Below are 19,116 nucleotides of genomic sequence, written 5' to 3'. Positions count from 1 at the left end.
TGAGGCTAGGGGAGTTGTCTCTGATCTTCATTCTGTATGCAAATGGAGATGTCTTAATCTTGTCACCCTTGTCAGGAGGTGTCTAGGTGGGTCTCCACAAACCCTTCATTGTTCTCTGCAAGCCTTTTCTCTGATCGGTTTTGGTTCAAACAGAGACGGGGGTTGGGGTGTTCTTCATGAGTCACACAAGCTAGATACTGTGCCCTGGTCCCCCAAAAACACAGAGCTGACTGGTATCAACAATAAAGATGGCAAGTGAAGTCTAGTACAGCTGGAGAACGTTCATTCTTCATTCTTTTTTAATTAGACTCAGGAAACTTTTAATCAGTTTGGATCTCTGATTGGAGCAATAGCACCATACAGCTGTGATTCACTGGCCACGTCTCGTCAGTGGGTGGTTGACTGTATCAGCTGCCTTCTCAGTATACAAGGTGAGAGACCATTAGCAGGTATAAGTAATTCTTCCCCATTAGCAGGTATAAGTAATTCTTCACCTTCTTCCACTGTTGTATTGTCCATTTTCTGCCTGTCTAGTTCTTTCTGTCCTGTCTGTTGGCACTTAGATAACAGAGTGGTGGGCATCTTGTAAATACCTCATTAGAAGAGACAATTATGATGTGTAAAGAGTGTGGCACACTTCTGGGAACTGTACAAATAATAAATGGTCTGCACCAGGTAGATAACTGCTCAGTTCCTTAGGGCTTCTCTACACAGGGACACTAAGGAGAATTAATCCAAATGAACTAAAGGTGTAAATTTTAAAGTGGCATTAAACACGTGTGGATGCTCTATTTCTGAATTAAAATGGCCCTTCTTAATTTTAGTGAATTACATGAATTAAACTAACCTGAAAAAAGGCCCTTTAATTCTAAATAAGTGTGTCCCCAGAGGTGTTTAATGAAGTTTAACTAATGCAGTTTGAAAATGAATTTGGATTAGCTTTCTTGACTATCTCCATGTAGACAAGCCCTTGGTACTAAACATTTTCATTCTCTTTACCCTGCCACTGGCTGTATTGGAGGGGTTTCCTGGACTAATTCTTTAAACAAAAAGTTCTTGCAGCAGCCCTCTGTCATGAGCATTCAAAGCTATTGGAGTAAGTGTAGGCCATTCTCCCCTTTGTGAAGAGTGGGACAGGGGTAGGCAACCTATGGCACGGGTGCCGAAGGCGGCACTCGAGCTGATTTTCAGTGGCACTCACACTGCCCAGGTCCTGGCCACCAGTCCGGGGGGCTCTGCATTTTAATTTAATTTTAAATGAAGCTTCTTAAACATTTAAAAAACCTTAGTTACTTTACATACAACCATAGTTTAGTTATATATTATAGACTTATAGAACGAGACCTTCTCAAACCGTTAAAATGTCTTACTGTACGCATGAAACCTTAAATTCGAGTGAATAAATGAAGACTCGGCACAGCACTTCTGAAAGGTTGCCGACCCCTGGAGTAGGACGTTCTTTTCACCTAATGGGATAGATCTTGGTTGTCATTTAAGGCCATTTCCAATTAGGGCGACCAGACAGCAAATGTGAAACTCATGCAGGACGGGGGTGGGGGGTAATATGAGTCTATATAAGAAAAAGACCCCAAAATCAGGACTGTCCCTATAAAATCGGAACATCTGGTCACCCTATTTCTAATTATTATTAATCAGTCCTAAAAAACAGTGTTGGTGATTCAGAAACAGAATAAGGGACTCCAGTCTTTGACTGTACAACATAGAAATCCCAGCATTGTTTAGAAGTGATGGATGAGCCTGGGTTTCCTGCCGAAGGTTTTGTCCAGCCCCATCTCTTTTACAATGAGAGTTTGGTGGAGGGATTCACCTCTACATTGGAACGTCACATCTACCTGCATGAGTTGTACTTGAATATGAGATTAGATGTAAATACTGAGAGCAGAGATGCTACTGAAACCAGACACCCCCAGAAAGCTGCTCCAAGCTGAAGACGGTGCTTGTTCAACCCTGTATCAGTCACAAGAACATACCACTACTGTTAACTTTCAGACATTTAGGGTGTAATCCCGACTCCATTATAGTCAACAGGAGTTTTGCCATTGACTTTGATGGGGCCAAGATTTTACACTGTGCTAATAACAGCCTAGCACATGGATCCTTCTGTATGAATGTCCATGCAGTAGAGGTTCAGTTTCATTAGTCGTTACAGTACTTTTCTCCTTTTCTCCACTCCAGGCCAGCCCATGAACCTGGGGTCAGCGGAGGAGGAGCTGAGATGTCTCCGTGACGAACTAACAACAGCTCCAGACCCTGAGGCTTTGTTTCAGGCATCTTCCAAAATGGCCAGGGTAACTGACTCAAAAACTTGTGCAGATGTTCTAGTGACCAGGCACCCTTCATTTTACATTTACGCTTTCATGATGCCTTTCCATACTTGGAGCAAGCTGTGGGCCATGTAAATCCAGATTCCACAGAATGTTGCACGTGCATGAAAATGCGCATGCAGATGTGCACACATGTACCTATCCCGCTATCCATGAGAAAAACTCTGTTAGTGGAACATCAAGCTGAGAACCCATCCAGTCTTCATTCTGTCACCTTGTGGGTTTGCCTTAGCCTATATTTGTGAGCATGCCTCTCTTGACTTCATTTTATATGTTGTAAAAGATGCAGTGTATATACAAACTGGAAACTTATCTCCTGCATATCAGTACAATGTTGTGCTAACTGTGCAACAGAGGCTTTGCCTCGAACCTGATCTCATTAGTGTAGAATACAAAAATGTAGTATATAGACCATGGAGAGAATTTTAATCCCAAATGGCTAGCTGGACATAGGCTAATTAACAAATTTTTAATTAATCAGAGGGTAGCCGTGTTAGTCTGGAACTGTAAAAGCAGCAAAGAGTCCTGTGGCACCTTATAGACTAACAGGCGTATTGGAGCATGAGCTTTTGTGGGTGAATACCCACTTAGTCGGATGCAATTTGCGGATGCATAGATCTTTTCCATAGAGAGATTAGGCCTCCATTTTTACAAGTGCTGGAGCCAAACATCATTGCAGTCTCTCCTGTTTTTGATTTGTTCCCAGGTTGTTAGTGAGTACTTTTCCCCAGAACAGGCCACAGACTTTATTGAGGCCACAGTGGAAGGTATGCTGTCTGCCAGCCCCACCTGTGCCATGGCAGCTGGACTGTGGATAAAGATCATCCTAAAGGAGTGTGGAGATGCCATGCTGGGCCAGGTAAAATGGGAAACTGGAGAGGTTTTCTGCCTAAACTCTAGGCTTTTAGATCTTTGCCCTCATGTGTAATGAACAAAAATCTTGCTGTTTCTCCCCCTCGGACGTAGAGTCGATTCCAACTCTGTTCCCACCCAAAACTAGGCAATGGCAGAATCAATAGCAATAGACAGAGAAAATCGAAGGGAAAAGGAAGATGGTTGGTTATTTATTTGTCTGGCTTGTTGCCACAGTATTCAGCCAAGAAAGGCTTGAAAAAACAGACTCTGGGGAAAAGACAAGAAGACAGAATGACCGGCACTTGGAGGCATCCACTTCTTAGGAGGCCTATGGCTAAGGGCTACCTGGATAAAAATAGCCCTGTAGTCATTCCCAGTGAGTCTGGAGCCTGGGCTCTGAGACCCACCCTCTTGCCAGGTTTCAGAGCCTGGGCTCCAGCCCGAGCAGGAACAGCTACACTTTTAGCCACATAGTGCAAGCCCCTCAGGCCCAGGTTGACCTGAGCTCTGAAACTCACTGCTGTGGGATTTTTGGTGTGTAGAATTTCCATTTAATTATAGAAGGTGTGATGGAGAAAACTATAGTGTCTTTGGGATCCACTATTTATATGCCTTATTCTGGAGCCCAGTGCGTTAGGGCTAGATGAAAGGAGCACTCCAAAAATCTTCTATCAAGGCTGGTGAAAGGCCTCAGGACAGGGAACCCTCGTAGCAGAACTGCCACGTTTGCACAGTGTTTTGAAGATGTGAAGGGCTAGGCATGAATATGAGAGGTCGTCACCTGTTCATAGTCCCAGGCATTTGCACACTGTGTTTAAAGCACTTGCATATTTTGTGCTTGTGGTTGTTTATGATCTGTGCATCTTTTGAGGCAAATGGTTGGATTTGGCTGCTCAAATCACAGCTGCAAAATCTGGGCAAGGAAAGCCTTCTTTTGTGCATGGCAGCTGGTTTATTTAATGCCTAGCTGGGCACCATCACATTAAATTACCTGGTATGTACAGGGAAATCCCGCTCAGGGGCGGCCCCAGGCCTCAGCATGCAAGCGCGTGCTTGAGCGGCACGCCGCGGGCGCTCTGCCGGTCGCCTGTGGGAGGTCCACGGAGCCACGGGACCAGCGGACCCTCCGCGAGCACGTCTGCGGGAAGTCCACTGGAGCTGCAGGACTGGCAACGGCAGGCGCCCCGCTGCGTGCCACCATGCTTGGGGTGGCGAAATGGCTAGAGCTGCCCCTGATCCGCTATAATCGCCCGCAATAAAGCGGGTGGCTATAACGCAATTGTAAGGTGGCTCCGGCCGCCCCAGGCCAAAAAAAAAAAAAGTGGCTGCAGTGCATGAAGCGCAAAATAAATAAATAAATAAAGCGGCAGTGCCGTGGAAAACAAAAGAGTAAAAAAAAAAAAACAGAGAGGCTTTGGGAAGGGAGAGTGGCTGGAGCGCCCCCGGGGGGGTGGGGGGGGGCGGAAAGCAAAAAATGGAATGTGCCTTCCCCACTGCCTCTTCCCACCTGCCCCCGCTCACCCTTTTGGTGAGAAGAGCCACTCTCTCCCCGGCTGCTCCTCGCTCTTCCTCTGCCCGTTGCATGTCTCCCCTGCTCTCCCCAAGTGTTTCCCTCTCTCCCTGCATGGCTGAGAGCCCCCGCTGCTGGAGCTCCACCCTTTCAGTTACTGCTGTGGGCAGTTCGCAAATGAAAGTAGTTTTCTGCCCAAGAGAAATCGACCAGCTTGAAATGGTAGACCCCGCTATACCACGACCCCGCATTTAGCGCAATCCCATTTTGGACCCGATCATCGTGTTATAGTGGGGTTTCGCTGTATGTGTGTGTCAGTGTTAATTTTTACAGCCAAGTGTGGGCAATTGTTGTGGGTTAAAGTTACACGGACATATTTGAACATTTGTTTCTTGAGGAATTTCTAAAAAAGCAGCAAATGGCTAAATAAAGGTTTTGATTCTGCAGAATGAATGGAGAGAAAGAAAAAGGGACGTTTCTTTCTGGTTTTGTTCCTTCCAGGTGCCAGCTATCCTGAATATAATATATAGCCACGTGCCTACTATCCAGGAGGGCAGCTTGAGGCAATTCCTGCTGGAGGCAGTGTCTATTCTAGCTCACCATCACCTAGAGGCAGTGCTCTCCAGCCTCCTAAGAAAACGTCTGCCGATGGACAGGTATATACCACTACCTATTGCATTCATCTTGGTAAAACATGGATCCCACAGCTTTACTGGGAGATGTAGGGCTTTATTTAAGCAGCAGACATTTTGGGATAATTCCTGATAGTTAATAGCCTGGGTCTTTCTCCAGGAAGGTCAAGAGCATGTTAAGGTGGGGTGTGGAGAGAAATTAAGTGTCATTCTGTTTCCATTAATTCATAACTGCTTTGACATCCTAAAGACCTAACTTTACTGGTATAACTGGAGTGTATTGTTGGAAACATCTACTTCTGGAGCCAGCCCTGCTAGAGGGCTTTTGCTGCCCCAAGCAGCAAAAAAGGAAAAAAAAAAAAAACAAGCTGCGATCACGATCTGCAGCTCTACCACCGCCGCTTCAGTCTTCGGCGGCAATTCGGCGGCTGGTCCTTCGCTCTGAGAAGGAGTGAGGACCAACCGCGGTGCCGCCGAAGACAATCACCGCCCCTCACCATTGGCGCCCCAAGCAGCTGCTTGCTGGGCTGGTGCCTGGAACCGGCCTGGCTCTCTAGACACCTGAATTGACCTCACTTGGGAAATTAGCAGTGGCTGTTGATTTCCTGGTAGCATGACAGCTTCAAGTCAATCCTGGCTGATTACAAAGAATAGGGCCAATATTGTCATCAGACTGCGCTTGGTATCAGTGAGGTTTGGCTGCTAGAATAGAGTTGCCATCCTTGGGACTTAAAACTGGACTGGAAGCAGATCCATCATTTCATTTAAAGATTCCTAACTGATAACTCAGTTATCAGTGCTGGAATCTAAGGCGATCTGACGGCCATAGTGGGTCAGACCAAAGATCCATCTAGCCCAGTATCCTGTCTTCCGACAGTGGCCAGTGCCACATGCCCCAGAGGAATGAACAGAGCAGGTAAATGTCAAATGATCCATCCCTTCTTGCCCAGTCCCAGCTTCTGGCAAACAGAGGTAGGAACACCCTTTGTGAAGGGACCTAGGATGGCCATGAATATTCATTCTCGTAATTGTATGTCCAGTTAGTAGGAATGTGGCTTTTCTTTCATCAACTTGCCTTCCAAACCCTTGATCTTTGGGAGCCACATGCTCATGAGTCCATGTTTCCTGGGAAGTAGGAAAACAGGAACTGAGATTGGCGCTCTGTGTCCTGTGCTTCGGAAGTCTAGTATTAATGGTTAGGCTGCAGTAAGACTAGGTCACTTAACCTAGTTCTGTAACTGGAAACTCAATATTTAAACAAGAGGCGCGTTAGAGGAGGACAGTGCTCCTAACTTTATCATCATAGGCAAGGAGAAAATTTGGTCTTTACTTAAATAGGACGCATTCAGTCTGAGCCACAAAAGTGTCCAGGGGTCACATGTAACTTATATTAAATTGCAGTGACACCACTGAGCTGTGGAGGTCTCTGGGGGGAAACCCCTTGCTTGCCACTCGAGTCCTACAGGTCCTAATGGACAAAATAAAGACTTCAACAAGCCAAGAAGGAAGCGTCACCTCAGAGACTGATACTGACAGGCATTTGGCAGCTGCTGAACCTCTCTCAGTAAGTTAGATGACAGACACGCCTTTCAGGCTTTCCTCTGTCCTGTGACAATCCTGCTGATAGGAAGCTAGAAGTGTGGAAGAATATTGCTGTGTGGGCACTTCTCCTCTGATGTACAGTTTCCCTGAGTCCAGCTCTGCTGTCTGCGGAACAAATACAGCAGTTTTAGAGTACATGGCTGATTTACTTAACATCTGGCAATTAGAAAGTCTTTGAACCAGGTTTCTCACAGTGCTTTGCAAATATTCCTTAGGACTCACAATATGCCTTGGTAGGTCAAACACATTTTTATAGATGTGGGAAACTGAGCCACGAGTTAAGGGAGTTGCTTGCAGTCATTCAAGTTACTGGCAGAAGTGAAAATTCAGTACAGCAGATATCAGAAGGGGAGAGAGGGTGTGATGGTGTTGGGAGGAGATCTCATTTTTTACCATGCTCTCCTTTCAGGCAACATGTGCCATCTCTGAGGTGGTGTCAGCATTGCAGTCAAGCGAAGCTGTGCAGGAGCTGCTCCCAGAGCTGTTTCCTATTCTCCTGCAGCAGGTCAGCCGAACCTTAGGACAAAAGATGCCTTTGCCAGTGAGAAGCAGCCAGAGGCTATTCCGAAAAGACCAACAACATACTGAGGACAACCCTTGCCGGTAATTAGAAGGAAGGGAGAGAAACAAAGAGAATTCCAATAGAGTTGTGTGACACTCCCCAGGAGTTCCCAAGGTTATGAGGCACTTTACCTCATAGAGTGCCCTTAGAGTGAAGAAATCTTGTCTGTGTCTGCTGTGGGTTAGTTCCCTAAAATGACCAGGCTCTGGCAAAACAAGCACTGCCATCAGGCCTCCTCAGACCCCCGTCTCTTTGTACAGGTTAGTGATAGGGACACACCAACCCCCGAGTCTTCTGACCATTCCGTATAGTGTCCAGACCTTTATCCACTGAACACTCACAGAATTACCAGGCCTGCTGTTCCCAATGGAACAGTACACACCAGTTTATTACTTCTACTTTAGACTCTATACTTTATTACTTATACTCTATAGTGCAAAACACACAGCACTTAGCTGTATTTATAGTGCAAACAAGAGCAGAGATGATCAAAGAACAGAGATTCCAGTGATAGTGAGTAAGAATGCAAGCCAAAAATGGTTACATGTATAATGAAATCATAACATGCTCTTAGAGACTAAACTTAACCACCAGGTTAACCTCCTGTCTAAAGATGTTTCTCACCCAACATTCTCAACCAAGCCTGATAGCGACCCCGCTGTCCGTCTCGCTGTCCATCTACTTCCTAAGTGAAAGATGCCAGGGTGTCGTCTTTGCCCCCAAATATACTAGAGCAAACCTTTGAGGTGTACCCCAAAATTGGGTCCCCACCCTATCTACTTCCTGTTACTTTTCTTTCTTTGAAGTTCTCACAGTCCTTCTGAACTGAATGTGAACCCTACATGCTTAATTTACATGTAAACAAACAGATGGAGAAACATTTCTTGCCTGAAAGAAAACCATTTTCACCTTTCCTGGTGACTAGTCCCTAGACACAGATCATAAGAATGTAATTTTCAATGTACAGACATGGCTCTTTACACAGCATCTGTAGATGTGTTCCACAATGATATTGGTGACATGAGCTTTTATTTGAGACTCATATGGCAATCTTTTAGTGAACTAGAATGTACATACCAGACCCCTCAGCACCCACTCTGTGCCCCTCACCAGTTAACACTAAGAGATTCCTGCGTCATCAGTGGACTTCAGCTCTGGTAGCCCATTAATGTACATTTCCCACCAATTTCACAACAGTTTCTATTATTGTTGTGTTTCTTTATTCCGTGCCAACAAGGCGCTCAGATTACAGACTTCCTGGTTTTATAATGTCTCTGACTTTTCCTAGGAAACCAGGATCTAAACTCTGTTCACGGATGGGCAGCAGGTATAAAATAAACATAAGGAAGTACAACTTCACACAACACATGGTCAACCTGTGGAACTCATTGCCAAGGGATGGTGTGAAGGCCAGAAGTATAACTGGGTTAAAAAAAGAATTAGATAAGTTCATGGAGGACAGGTCCATCAGTGGCTATTAGGCAAGATGGTCAGGGATGCAACCCCAAGCTCTGGGTGTCCCTAGGCTTCTGACCACCAGAAGCTGAGATTGGACAACAGAGATTGGATCACTTCAGGATTGCCCTGTTCTGTGCATTTCTTCTGAAGAAGCTGGCATTGACCACTCTTGGAAGACAGTATACTGGACTAGATGGACCATTTGACTGACCCAGTAAGGCTGATCTTATACAGTGGCCACAGTGAGTCAGGTTTTCAAGCATGGGTGCCTAAGGTTTGTCCACAAAACTTGAATTTGTTCCCATGGATGGGTACCTAGCTATGTGATTGCTGGCGCTGCAGACACAAGTGTCTATTCTGCTCATGCTGTTGGCCCATGCACAGGCCAGTTTTAGGTACCTCTATGTGACGGGGTGGTATGCTGTGCCCCAGCCTCTTCCATGAACACAGACTGCTCTGAGTCCCTCCAAAGTGTTCTAGGGATGCCTGCTCCTGAGATCCTGCTGGTAAGGGCTCTGATGACTGTTTGACCCCAATGGATGATCTTAAGTCACCTTTACTCTTGACTTTTGTTTTCTTTCTCCTCCCTCTTGTCTCTCAGGGGACTTCTCCGTCCTCACCTTCTCTGTGGCTTGTACTTTCGCGTCTAGGTTCCTCCAGCCCCTTTACATATATTTCCTCTTTACCTGGCCCTGCAGGTTTTACTTCCACCCTCCTGGGCCTCCACACATGCCTTGGTGTCCCTGTTAGAAAGGGATCCCAGTCCATGCCCAGGAGAAGGCAGTGGGGCAATCCATCCACTATCCCTACATGTTTCTGCCTAAACTTCCCCTTGATTTCCAGAGTCACCTCTGCCATTGGGCAGAATTTATTATCCCCATGTACATATTCAGTTTTGATCCTACCTCTGGGAAGTATCCAGTGGGGTTTCACTAACTCCTGCCTGATCAGCAAACAGGATGAAGCTGTGTCCATTATTCCCTTTGGTGGCTCCTCCCTACCCATACCGATATGGTAGGTACTTTCCTTTTTCTTCCCTGCCTGGGAGTCTTGTCCCAGCCACAAAACTGTGCAAACCCACAGCCCATTTTAGGACAGTCTCTTTTTAGCTGTCCTTCACGTCCATGTCGGAAGCACACTGTAGGTCAAGCTCCCACTACAGTTCCTTGAGGCTCTTTCCTCTTCTTCTTGCTGCCCTTCCCAGCTGAAGGCACTCTGCTCCTTCTCAAATCTAGCCCCTTAAACCACTGACTCACTCTGGGAATGTCCGCCTCTGCAAATTCCTCTGTATCTTTAACTGCGGGGTCCAGATTAACTGGCTGGTGCCATGTAACCCATACTACAGTATGCTCAGGGTGACTCTGAAGAAACTTCCAGAATCATGCAGTCCATGATCTCCCCCACAGTTTGAGTATCTGGCCTTACCAATGAGTGGCCCAGTCTTACAATTTCTATGCAAATACACAGAGGTCTAATCCCTCAATCCATCTTTCAACTCTCCATTTCTGGCAGTACTTTTCCGTGGACAGGCCCCACCTTGTCCAGCATGGCTGCCTTAATCATGTCCTAATCTCTTGCCCGCTAATCACTAAGAGCCATATATGTGCTTCCCCGGTTAAATGGGGTGTCCGTCGAAAGGCCCACATTGTTCTGTCTTTGTGAGGTCTCACCGCTGCTCCTTTAAGAGTAACCAAAACCAGATCAGGGTTGTTCGCAGGTCCCATTTTACAGAGTCTGATCTCCTGTGCCTGGTTTCCATTTCCTGTCACAGGACTCGCCAGACTTTGGAGGAGTTGTTGCCAGACCTGGGCTTGTTCCCGTATAAATTCCTGAAGGCTCTTTTGCTGTTAAACCTACCAGGCAAGCAAAGGCTGTTTTTCTGCCTAGTGGGATTGTTGGAAGGTCTGTGGGGTCTTCTACACCAGCAGTTCTCAACCGGGCCGGTTTTAGGGGGTCTGCCAAGCAGGGCTGGCAGTAGACTAGCTGGGGCTTAAGGCAGAAAGCTGAAGCTCTGAGCCAGCCAGGCTGGAGCCCTGAGGCCCAGCACCTGCACTAAATCCCCGAGCCCCTGCACCCTGTGAAGTTAAAATCTAGAGCCAGGAGTCCCAAACTCTGATTCCTAGCAGGGCAGAGGCCTGGGAGTGGGCCATGGAGTATTTATAGCTTGTTGAGGAGAGAGGAGGCTCAGAAGCAGAAAGGTTGTGAACCCCTGTTCTAGACATCTCTTTGCTGCTTCACCACCCATTTCAGTGTGTTCCCTCCATCCCCCACACTGCCAAATCTCTACCCCGGCTTCTCCAGCAGGCTCTCTATTTGCATAGATAACAGGGAAATCCCTGATGAGCCCCCAGCTGTGACAGAGAGGGGTGTTGCACATTTTCTACAAACACAGACCACGTTGAGACTTCCTTGCTTGTAAACACCAACGTGAAGTCTATTTAATCCCCCTATCAACACATAGCACCTTTATCTTGTATCTCAACTTTCTAAACTCTTCTCCAAAATGGGGGGTAAGCTGTTTCCACTCAGAGAGCTCACTTTGTCAGGCTCTCCCAGCTTTTTGTCTTTCTGTTTCTCTTTGGGTGACCAAACAGCAAATGTGAAAAATCAGGACACGGGGTTGGGAGTAATAGGCACCTGTATAAGATAAAGCCCCAAATATCGGGCTATCTGGTCACCCAAGTTTCTTTCTCTGTCTGTTCCCCTCAAAGGGCTCCTGCCCATGTCCTTTTATACAGTTTCCCTGTTAATGGAATGATTGGTTCCATGACTCACTAGCCCCAATCTGACCTCGTAATCAGCTACACCTCTGTCCAATCAGGCTTTCTGTAAGGAACTGAATTAGTACTAATAGTGACCAGAGTGCTGACTCAAGTGCATACCCTCAGCACTCTGTCACATCATATCTGGAGATACAACCCCAAAATATCCACTAGTGATCACCACATTCTATGCCCCCCAGTTTTTGGGTCCTGATCGTGTATCTTTTTTATATCCTTGTACTCTGCTAGTATCCATACTCCTTGCAGAAAGTGAAAAATGACTGCAAAATTTTGTCCCTAGCAAAACTAGTTATATGAGATGTATGAGACAGAAACATACCTCCTGGCATCAAGTCCTTCCAGGGACACTGGTGTCCAGGATATTGCCAGTGGATGAACTGTCGATGAACAGCAGACCTGACAAGTAACCTGGGCTTCCTGACTCTGTTCAGGCTGCACCTTCCTACTGATTGCTGCAGTTCTGTGCCTCTCTTTCCCCAGGTTTTCTGTCCAAGCGTTAGAATCTGTGCTTTCTAAAGCTGGGAATGAGAGACTGGTGAGAGTGCTCAGGGAAGCAGAAAACATGGATTCTGCTTGAAAACCCCAGACTCACCATGAGGAGTGTGTCTGCTGGTGAGGTAAGAGATCTAAGAGGCATGATTTTATCCTTGGGAATCAGTAGCAAATAGAGTGGCTGAGAGGAACCTCCAGTTTATAGCTTTGTGGGGGGTGCCCTGGGTGGAAACACACAGCTCCCACCCATAGATATCAGAGCTGTCTGCTCAGAGCAGCTGAGTTTTTGAAGTGTGCAATCGACCCCATAAGCGGTTTTTTGCCTTCCAGTGGTCTGCTAAGATTTGGACTAATAACACTTGAGATCATCCAGAGCCTCCTCCCCTGGGTGAATTCCCCAATGGAAAACTTCCGAGTCACCGGCACAGCTTTCCTTGCCCAGGTAAGACACAGGGCTCCGAAGAGCAGTTTCACCATTAGACCATTGTCTGTTTGCCTTTCTTTTAAGGAGTTGTACAGTTCAGTTCATAGGAGTAACTGTCATTTTAGATAGTAGACTGGGTCCCCCTTTATATGGAAACCTGACAAGGAGCTTCATTCTACCTTTCGGAGTCATTCTCTCGCTGATATTTGTATTGCTGTCATTGCCTATACTAGCTACACAACCACAGGTGCTGGCTGAGAGAGATACAGACAGAGTTTGAAGTACTGGACCTCTTCTGCCAAGTCCCAGTGCTGATACTAACCAACAGCTCCTGGTTTTGGTTTCACTCAGCAGATCTTCGGAATGAACCTAGTGTCCTAATACTATAAAACAAGCAACATACAAATACATTCACATCTGTCTTAGGTTCTCATGACGATTGTATCTGAGTACCTCAAAACTCTGTAATGTATGTATGTATCCCCACAACACTCCTGGGAGGTAGGGAAGCACTATTATTCCTATTTTACAGGCAGGAGCTGATGCACAGAAGGGCTAAGTGATTTGCCAAGGTCACCCAGGAAGTCTTTGAGGAGCAGGAATTTGAACCTGGGTCTCTAAGTTCTAGACAAGTGTGTTAACTGCTGGACCATCCTCCCTTTCTACAGCCCTCCTCTAACATCTGCATCATATTTCCACTTATGCTAAGTAACTATCTTAGGGGCTCATCTGGTTCTAAGGAAAACAATCGATCTGTGCCTGGGATGGGCTGTTCCTGGGCTTTGAGGCTCCTTACAAGAGGCCCCATGGTCCTACTGCCCCCTTCCCCAGGAAAAGAGCCACAAATCTGGGTCTGTCTAGAGAGGCCTCATGAGAGCAGCCAATCGGAGCCCATCAGGCTCAGCTAAAAGGAGCTGCAGGGCCTTAGCAGGTCAGTTCCTGCCAGGAACTGGAGGGGCAAGAAATGATGCTGCTCTCTGGCCACAGAAATTCCAGGGATTGCCAGAGTTTGATTCTGGCAGCATTTGCTTAAGTTGGGTTTGCAGGAAGAGAGTCCTTAAGAACTTGAACCTTGAGGTGAGGGTGAAGCTAAAAGTGGCTGGTAGGAAAAAGCAACAATGAACTGAAATCAAGCGGTGCCTAACTACTGTTTACAGGGTCCATGGTTTGGAACCCAGAGTTATGGGCAGGCCTTGGATCCCCTACCACTTACAGTGGCATAAGCCCCAGGAAGGGGACAATGCTTACGGAGAGCTTGAACAAAGAGCAGAATTTCAAGGACCCAGAGTTGGGGCTGGAGACCCTAGTGAGGGCAATGGGACTGTTCTTGACTAGCCCAGAAGGGGTTCATTTGGACTTTGGGACTTAGCCAGAGGCCTGAGCCACAGAAGACTCACTGAGGTCAGCTGGCAGGGTGCACCAGGGGTGAGAAAAGGACTGTGGTACCAGACCTGGCCACTAAGAGGCTCTCAAGAGGTGAGTGGATCCCTATTATAGAGTTCCAAAAGGAAAGCTGCATGTTTTTAAGACATTTCTCATTTGTGTGGAATGATAAAGTTAGTGTGTTATGTGCCACGTATCAGAGGGGTAGCCATATTAGTCTGTATCCACAAGACTGTGGCTATAGGAGGACTCCTTGTTGTTTTTAGTGTATTCTATGCCGGCTCAAATTCTATTCCCAATCTTAAGGATCATATTGGTGCTAATGGACATGTTGATTTTATTTCAGCTAATGACTGATCCCACGCTCAGGGAGAAGAAGTTGCTTAAGAGTGTCTTGCGCATCTTGGAAGAAAGGTCACAGGATAGGAACAGCATTGTCCGTCAGATGGCTGTAAGAGGCCTGGGAAATATAGTCAATGGGGCGCCTGTGAAGGTATGAGAGAATACTGAATAGGATGCAACATAAGTAGAGAATCCAAGGGAAATAATTGCTCAGAGTTTACAGAGGCTGCACACAATGCACTAGGCCAAATTCTGCTCTCTCCCATACCTAGTCACCTTTTTTGCAGTCAATACAGAGCAAGCTGGATCCTTTGGTAAACTGGGCATAAGCAAACAATGTGCACTTTAATGTAACTATATGTAAATGTATACATCTAGGAACAAAAATGCAGGCCATACTTACAGGACGGAGACTCTATCCCAGGGAACAATGATGCTGAGAAAAACTTGAGCCATGGCAGATAATCAGTTGAACATAAGCTCCCAATGCGAAGTTGTGGCCAAAAGTTGAAATGATCCTTGGAGGCATAAATAGAGGAATCTTGAAGAAGAGTAAAGAAGTTATTTTCCCTCTGAATATGGCACTCATGTGAGTGCTGCTGGAATACTGTGTCCAGATCAGATGTCCACAATTCAAGAAGGATGCTGATAAATTAGAGGGGATTCAGAGAAGAGTCACAAGAACTATCAAAGGATTGGAAAATATACCTTTAGTGATAGACTCAAGGGGCTCAACCTATTTAGCTTTACAAAGAGAAGGTTAAGGAGTGACTTGAGGACAGTCTATAACTACTCATGGGGAACAAATTTTGATAATGGGTTCTTCACATTAGCAAACAATGGTATAACAAGATTCAATGGAGAAAAAGGCTAGATTAATTCCAGACTGGTAATAAGGCGTACATTTTAATAGTAATTTTAATTAATCATTGGAACAATTTACCAAAAGTTGTTGTAGTGGATTTTGGTCACTAGCAATTTTAAAATCAAGATTGGATGTTTTTCTAAAAGATGTACTCTAGTTCAGAGACTATTTGGAGAAGTTCTATGTTATGCAGGAGGTCAGACCGGATAATCACAATGAACCCTTTTGGCCTTGGAATCTAAGTAACTAGAAATCTAATAATAGGATTATGCACGTGTATTATGTTGAGTTTGGCTCATTGTAGCTAGCACCTGGTCTGAAATATAGCTATAGATCTCAGGAGGGAGAGGGTTGATGAAATTCCCACAGCTTCATAACTGCTAAAGAAAAGTTCTTAGAAGTGTGATCAGTGATAAGTTTTCTTTAATGTCGTATGTTTGTACAGGTGAAAAATACAAGAAGTTTCTTCTGGACATACTGATCGGGCCTTACATGACATTTTCAGTTCTGAAGTGATTGGTGAGAGCATGAAAGCACTGGCCAAAGTCCTGAAGGAGCTGAAAGAGAAGGACATTGGTTCTTCCTTCAAAAACCTCACCCGAACAGATCCGGGCCTACTTTGACGATGTATGTGAACAGAACTCTCAACCTCAGTTCAACCGATCTTGATTAGACTCGATTTACGATGTGTGATGTGGACTCCTGGGCATTGCTCATGTCAGAGTGCAGAGATTTTAGGCCCCAGGGAAGGGAGGTGTTTCACGGAGGAGGAGAACATTAGGAGGATGGGGATGACATCCCTGCTCCCACAGTCTCACCCTTCTGTTCTTGATTGCCACTGAGAACCTCAAAGAAAGTCTGAATACTAGATTAGGTAGCTAGATAACCATGAAAGGGGTTACAGAGTGCAATAGAAAGTGTTGGGCCTGCTCTATACCGTTTTTATGTGAGAGGTTGGAATGATAATTCTGTTTTGCAGAGAATTTTGAGATTTCAAATTTTGGTTTGTTCTATTTGTGGGAACCCCTCCCCAAACTTCAGAACTCCTTGTGAAACAGAATTACTATTCTCAACCTAGCTCTGTTGGAAGCCTTGGCCCAGGGCAGTCTACTCTCAGACTATCCTGGTGCTGGGAACCCAGGAAACTCTGGGAGCTAGAGGTGCCAGGGAGTTGCAAATTTGAGAGCTAGGACCCCCAGGGTCATAGAATTGGAAGGGACCTCAGGAGGTCATCTAGTCCAACCCTCTGCTCAAAGCAGGACCAATCCTCAGCTTTTTATCCCAGTTCCCAAAATGGCCCCCCAGGGACTGAACTCACAACCCTGGGTTTAGCAGGCCAATGCTCAAACCACTGAGCTATCCTTCCCCCCAAAGCTGGGAGCCTGGAAGCCTATGATCCCAGTCAGCCTGCTAGATTGGCTGCCAAGGAGCTGGATGGGTGTACTGGCAAGACACCAGGCAGGTTTCTAAGGACCCTGCCTGGCTTCTGGAGGAATTTCATCAAAATTGAACTGTCTCTAAAATATTTTCATGAATCAGAAAATTCGAATAAAAAATTGGTTAATTAAAGTTTATCTGACTAGCTGTAGTTGCAATCACTTTACTTTAGCGTAGAAGAGACGGCTGTGTGAGGTGCGTGATGGGATTGTCCCTTACTTACCAAGTTGTGGGGCTTTCTTGGCTGTAGGAGAATGATGGTCTTCGCTCAGTGGCCTTTGTCCTATTTGGCATCCTGGCTCAGTTGACAAAGAAAAAATGGAAGGCCTATTTCGCTGAGCAGGTTCGAAAGAGCTGGGTCATACTTCTGCTGCACCTGCAAGACCCAAGTCCCGAGGTTTCAATGGTAAGACCAACAGTGACTTATTTACTAAGCCAAAGGAATCTTCCTCCCAGTGCCAGGGAGCACTGCTATTCCTGCTTGTTGTGGAGGCCCAAATTCTCCCCTCAGTTCATTTGCCCTCCTGCTGAGTCACTTCCAGCCAGGTTGGTCCATGGCTGCCTCACCAGAATCCAGGATAGGTCATGGGTCTGACCCCTACAGGTCTCTGTTCCTGTCTGACTCTTCACCCCAGGCCCCTGCCTCCCCAGAACAGAGGAGAGACCACAGCTGTGCCTGGTGAAGCAGCTTTCATCGGTATATCTGTTCCCAAAAGACATTGATGCTACCTCCAGGTTTCAGTGGAACCTCTCCCCTCTATTAGTCATTCCTGCATGTTTCTGCCAGTCACATCCAGATGAATCCTTTTTGTCCTGGAATAGATGAGCAGTCACGCAGATGAGTTCCTTTGATTGAACACAGCACTCGGTGGGAACAAGTCAATGGTGTGACGCTCTTTTCAGGAATGCAGAGCTACATTTCACCTCTGTTTCCCGTTTTGGGACTGAAGAGACTCCAACATGCGATCAATAAGCACCTTGGTGGCAGAGCCGAGCTGAAGCCTGAAGAGCTCAGGTGGACATTTGCAGACACCTTGTGAGTGAGCTGTTGAACTGTAGGAGATTATTGACTGGAGGGTGATGGGAAATGTAAATCTGCCCCAGATTCCCATTTTCCACTTCTACCCAGCCACCTGTTCTTTCTCTTATTTACCTGTGGTTCATAAAAGCATGTGCTGGTAGTCAAAGGGCACTTCTAGTCAGAGAGAGCTCATGTGTCCCTGATTTCCTCTAGGCCAAAGAAAATGCAGAACTGCTGGAGAACTTGTATAGCACCACCATGGCGTCCTTCAGTAGCAGCTGGGAAGGGATCCGGGCAGGTGCCGCCAACTTAGCTGGTGAGAGATGATGCCCAGTGTCCCTTTTGATATTCCCATTGAGGAGACAGAAAAATCCCACTGTGCAGCACTGAGCTGCCATTAATCTCTCTGTGCCTCAGCTTCCCACCCATAGATGGAGATGTTAATGTCCCTACCTCTCCAGGATGGTGGTCGGAGGAATTCATTAGTTGCTATAAAGTGCTTGGGATTGTTGCAGGGAAGCACGGTGCAGTCATTTAAGTAGTAGTGCCTGGGACACCGTCACGTAGGGCATGGTTACACTTTGAGCTGGGGGTATAATTCCCATCTTGATGAGACACACCCGCACTAGCCCTTTGTGCTAAAAATAGAGTAGCTGCGGCGACAGGGCAGCAGGAGGTTTAACCACCCCAAGTATGATCCCATCAAACCCCAAAGTCTATTCTCACAGTGGCTGCTCCTCCCACTGCTTGTGCTGCCTTAGCTACATTCTAATGCAGCGCTGTCAGAGCTAGTGTGGGCCTGTCCATTGAACTGGGTGTGATACCTCTAGCTCAAAGTGCAGACCTACTGCAGTGCTGTTCACTCCTCACTGTGACTTCATCACTGGGAGGCAAGCAGCCACCTCCCCATAGCGCCTGCTGTTTCACCTTCCTGGCCACAGCACCTTGTCAAGGAAGCATTAGGTTCCTCCTGTTTGGCCCTGTGGCCTCTTCTCCCTAGTACACCCATGTGAGACAGGCAGGCATTGGGGCTCACAAATAAGTCACCTTGTGAGATCCTGCTTAGAACTAGCTTTTTCCTGGCCCCAGTCCTTTGCTCAGACAACTAGACCAAACACTATCTTAGTATGTCTCCAATAACTGACTGCAGTGGCAAGAGGAGCACAGAATGTTTCAAGCAAATGGGTTTTATGTAAACATTCTTTTTAAAAATGGTCTCTCTCATTCTCTTCAGTGTGGACTCTAAACTGCTCTAGCATCCTCTTGCCCACAGCTCACCCTTAGGCCCCACAGTAGGAGACCCCAAAAGACCTGTCTAGGGGCTGCCAATATCACTTTGCACTCAACAAGGGAAGGTTTTATTGTTATTGTTGTTATTTATTTGACATTGTGTATTTAGGCATCA

At 46.4% G+C, this 19,116-nt stretch overlaps 1 protein-coding gene and 2 long non-coding RNA genes across 3 annotated transcripts; all 3 read left to right on the top strand.

Annotated features, from left to right (window-relative positions):
* The first annotated feature begins 379 nt into the window (after positions 1-379).
* LOC120394478 (maestro heat-like repeat-containing protein family member 2B) lies at positions 380-12,324 on the top strand. Its single transcript, XM_039518706.1, has 8 exons — positions 380-431; positions 2,197-2,309; positions 3,052-3,204; positions 5,212-5,366; positions 6,744-6,906; positions 7,354-7,547; positions 12,228-12,240; positions 12,277-12,324. The coding sequence occupies exons 2-8, from the start codon at positions 2,205-2,207 to the stop codon at positions 12,322-12,324; spliced, it is 831 nt and encodes a 276-aa protein (XP_039374640.1). The 5' UTR covers positions 380-431; positions 2,197-2,204.
* Positions 12,325-12,344: 20 nt separating this feature from the next.
* On the top strand, positions 12,345-14,542 carry LOC120394486. The gene is made up of 3 exons (XR_005592310.1): positions 12,345-12,364; positions 12,570-12,681; positions 14,393-14,542. It is a non-coding gene; the product is annotated as an uncharacterized LOC120394486 (long non-coding RNA).
* A 1,309-nt stretch (positions 14,543-15,851) lies between these two features.
* LOC120394483 lies at positions 15,852-17,650 on the top strand. Its single transcript, XR_005592305.1, has 3 exons — positions 15,852-15,880; positions 16,941-17,096; positions 17,594-17,650. It is a non-coding gene; the product is annotated as an uncharacterized LOC120394483 (long non-coding RNA).
* Positions 17,651-19,116: the final 1,466 nt, after the last annotated feature.

The sequence above is a fragment of the Mauremys reevesii genome, unplaced genomic scaffold (assembly GCF_016161935.1).
Source record: "Mauremys reevesii isolate NIE-2019 unplaced genomic scaffold, ASM1616193v1 Contig60, whole genome shotgun sequence".
In the NCBI taxonomy this organism is placed as follows: Eukaryota; Metazoa; Chordata; order Testudines; family Geoemydidae; genus Mauremys; species Mauremys reevesii.
The sequence above is the reverse complement of the archived record's forward strand: the minus strand, read 5'-3'. Positions and strand labels throughout refer to the sequence as shown.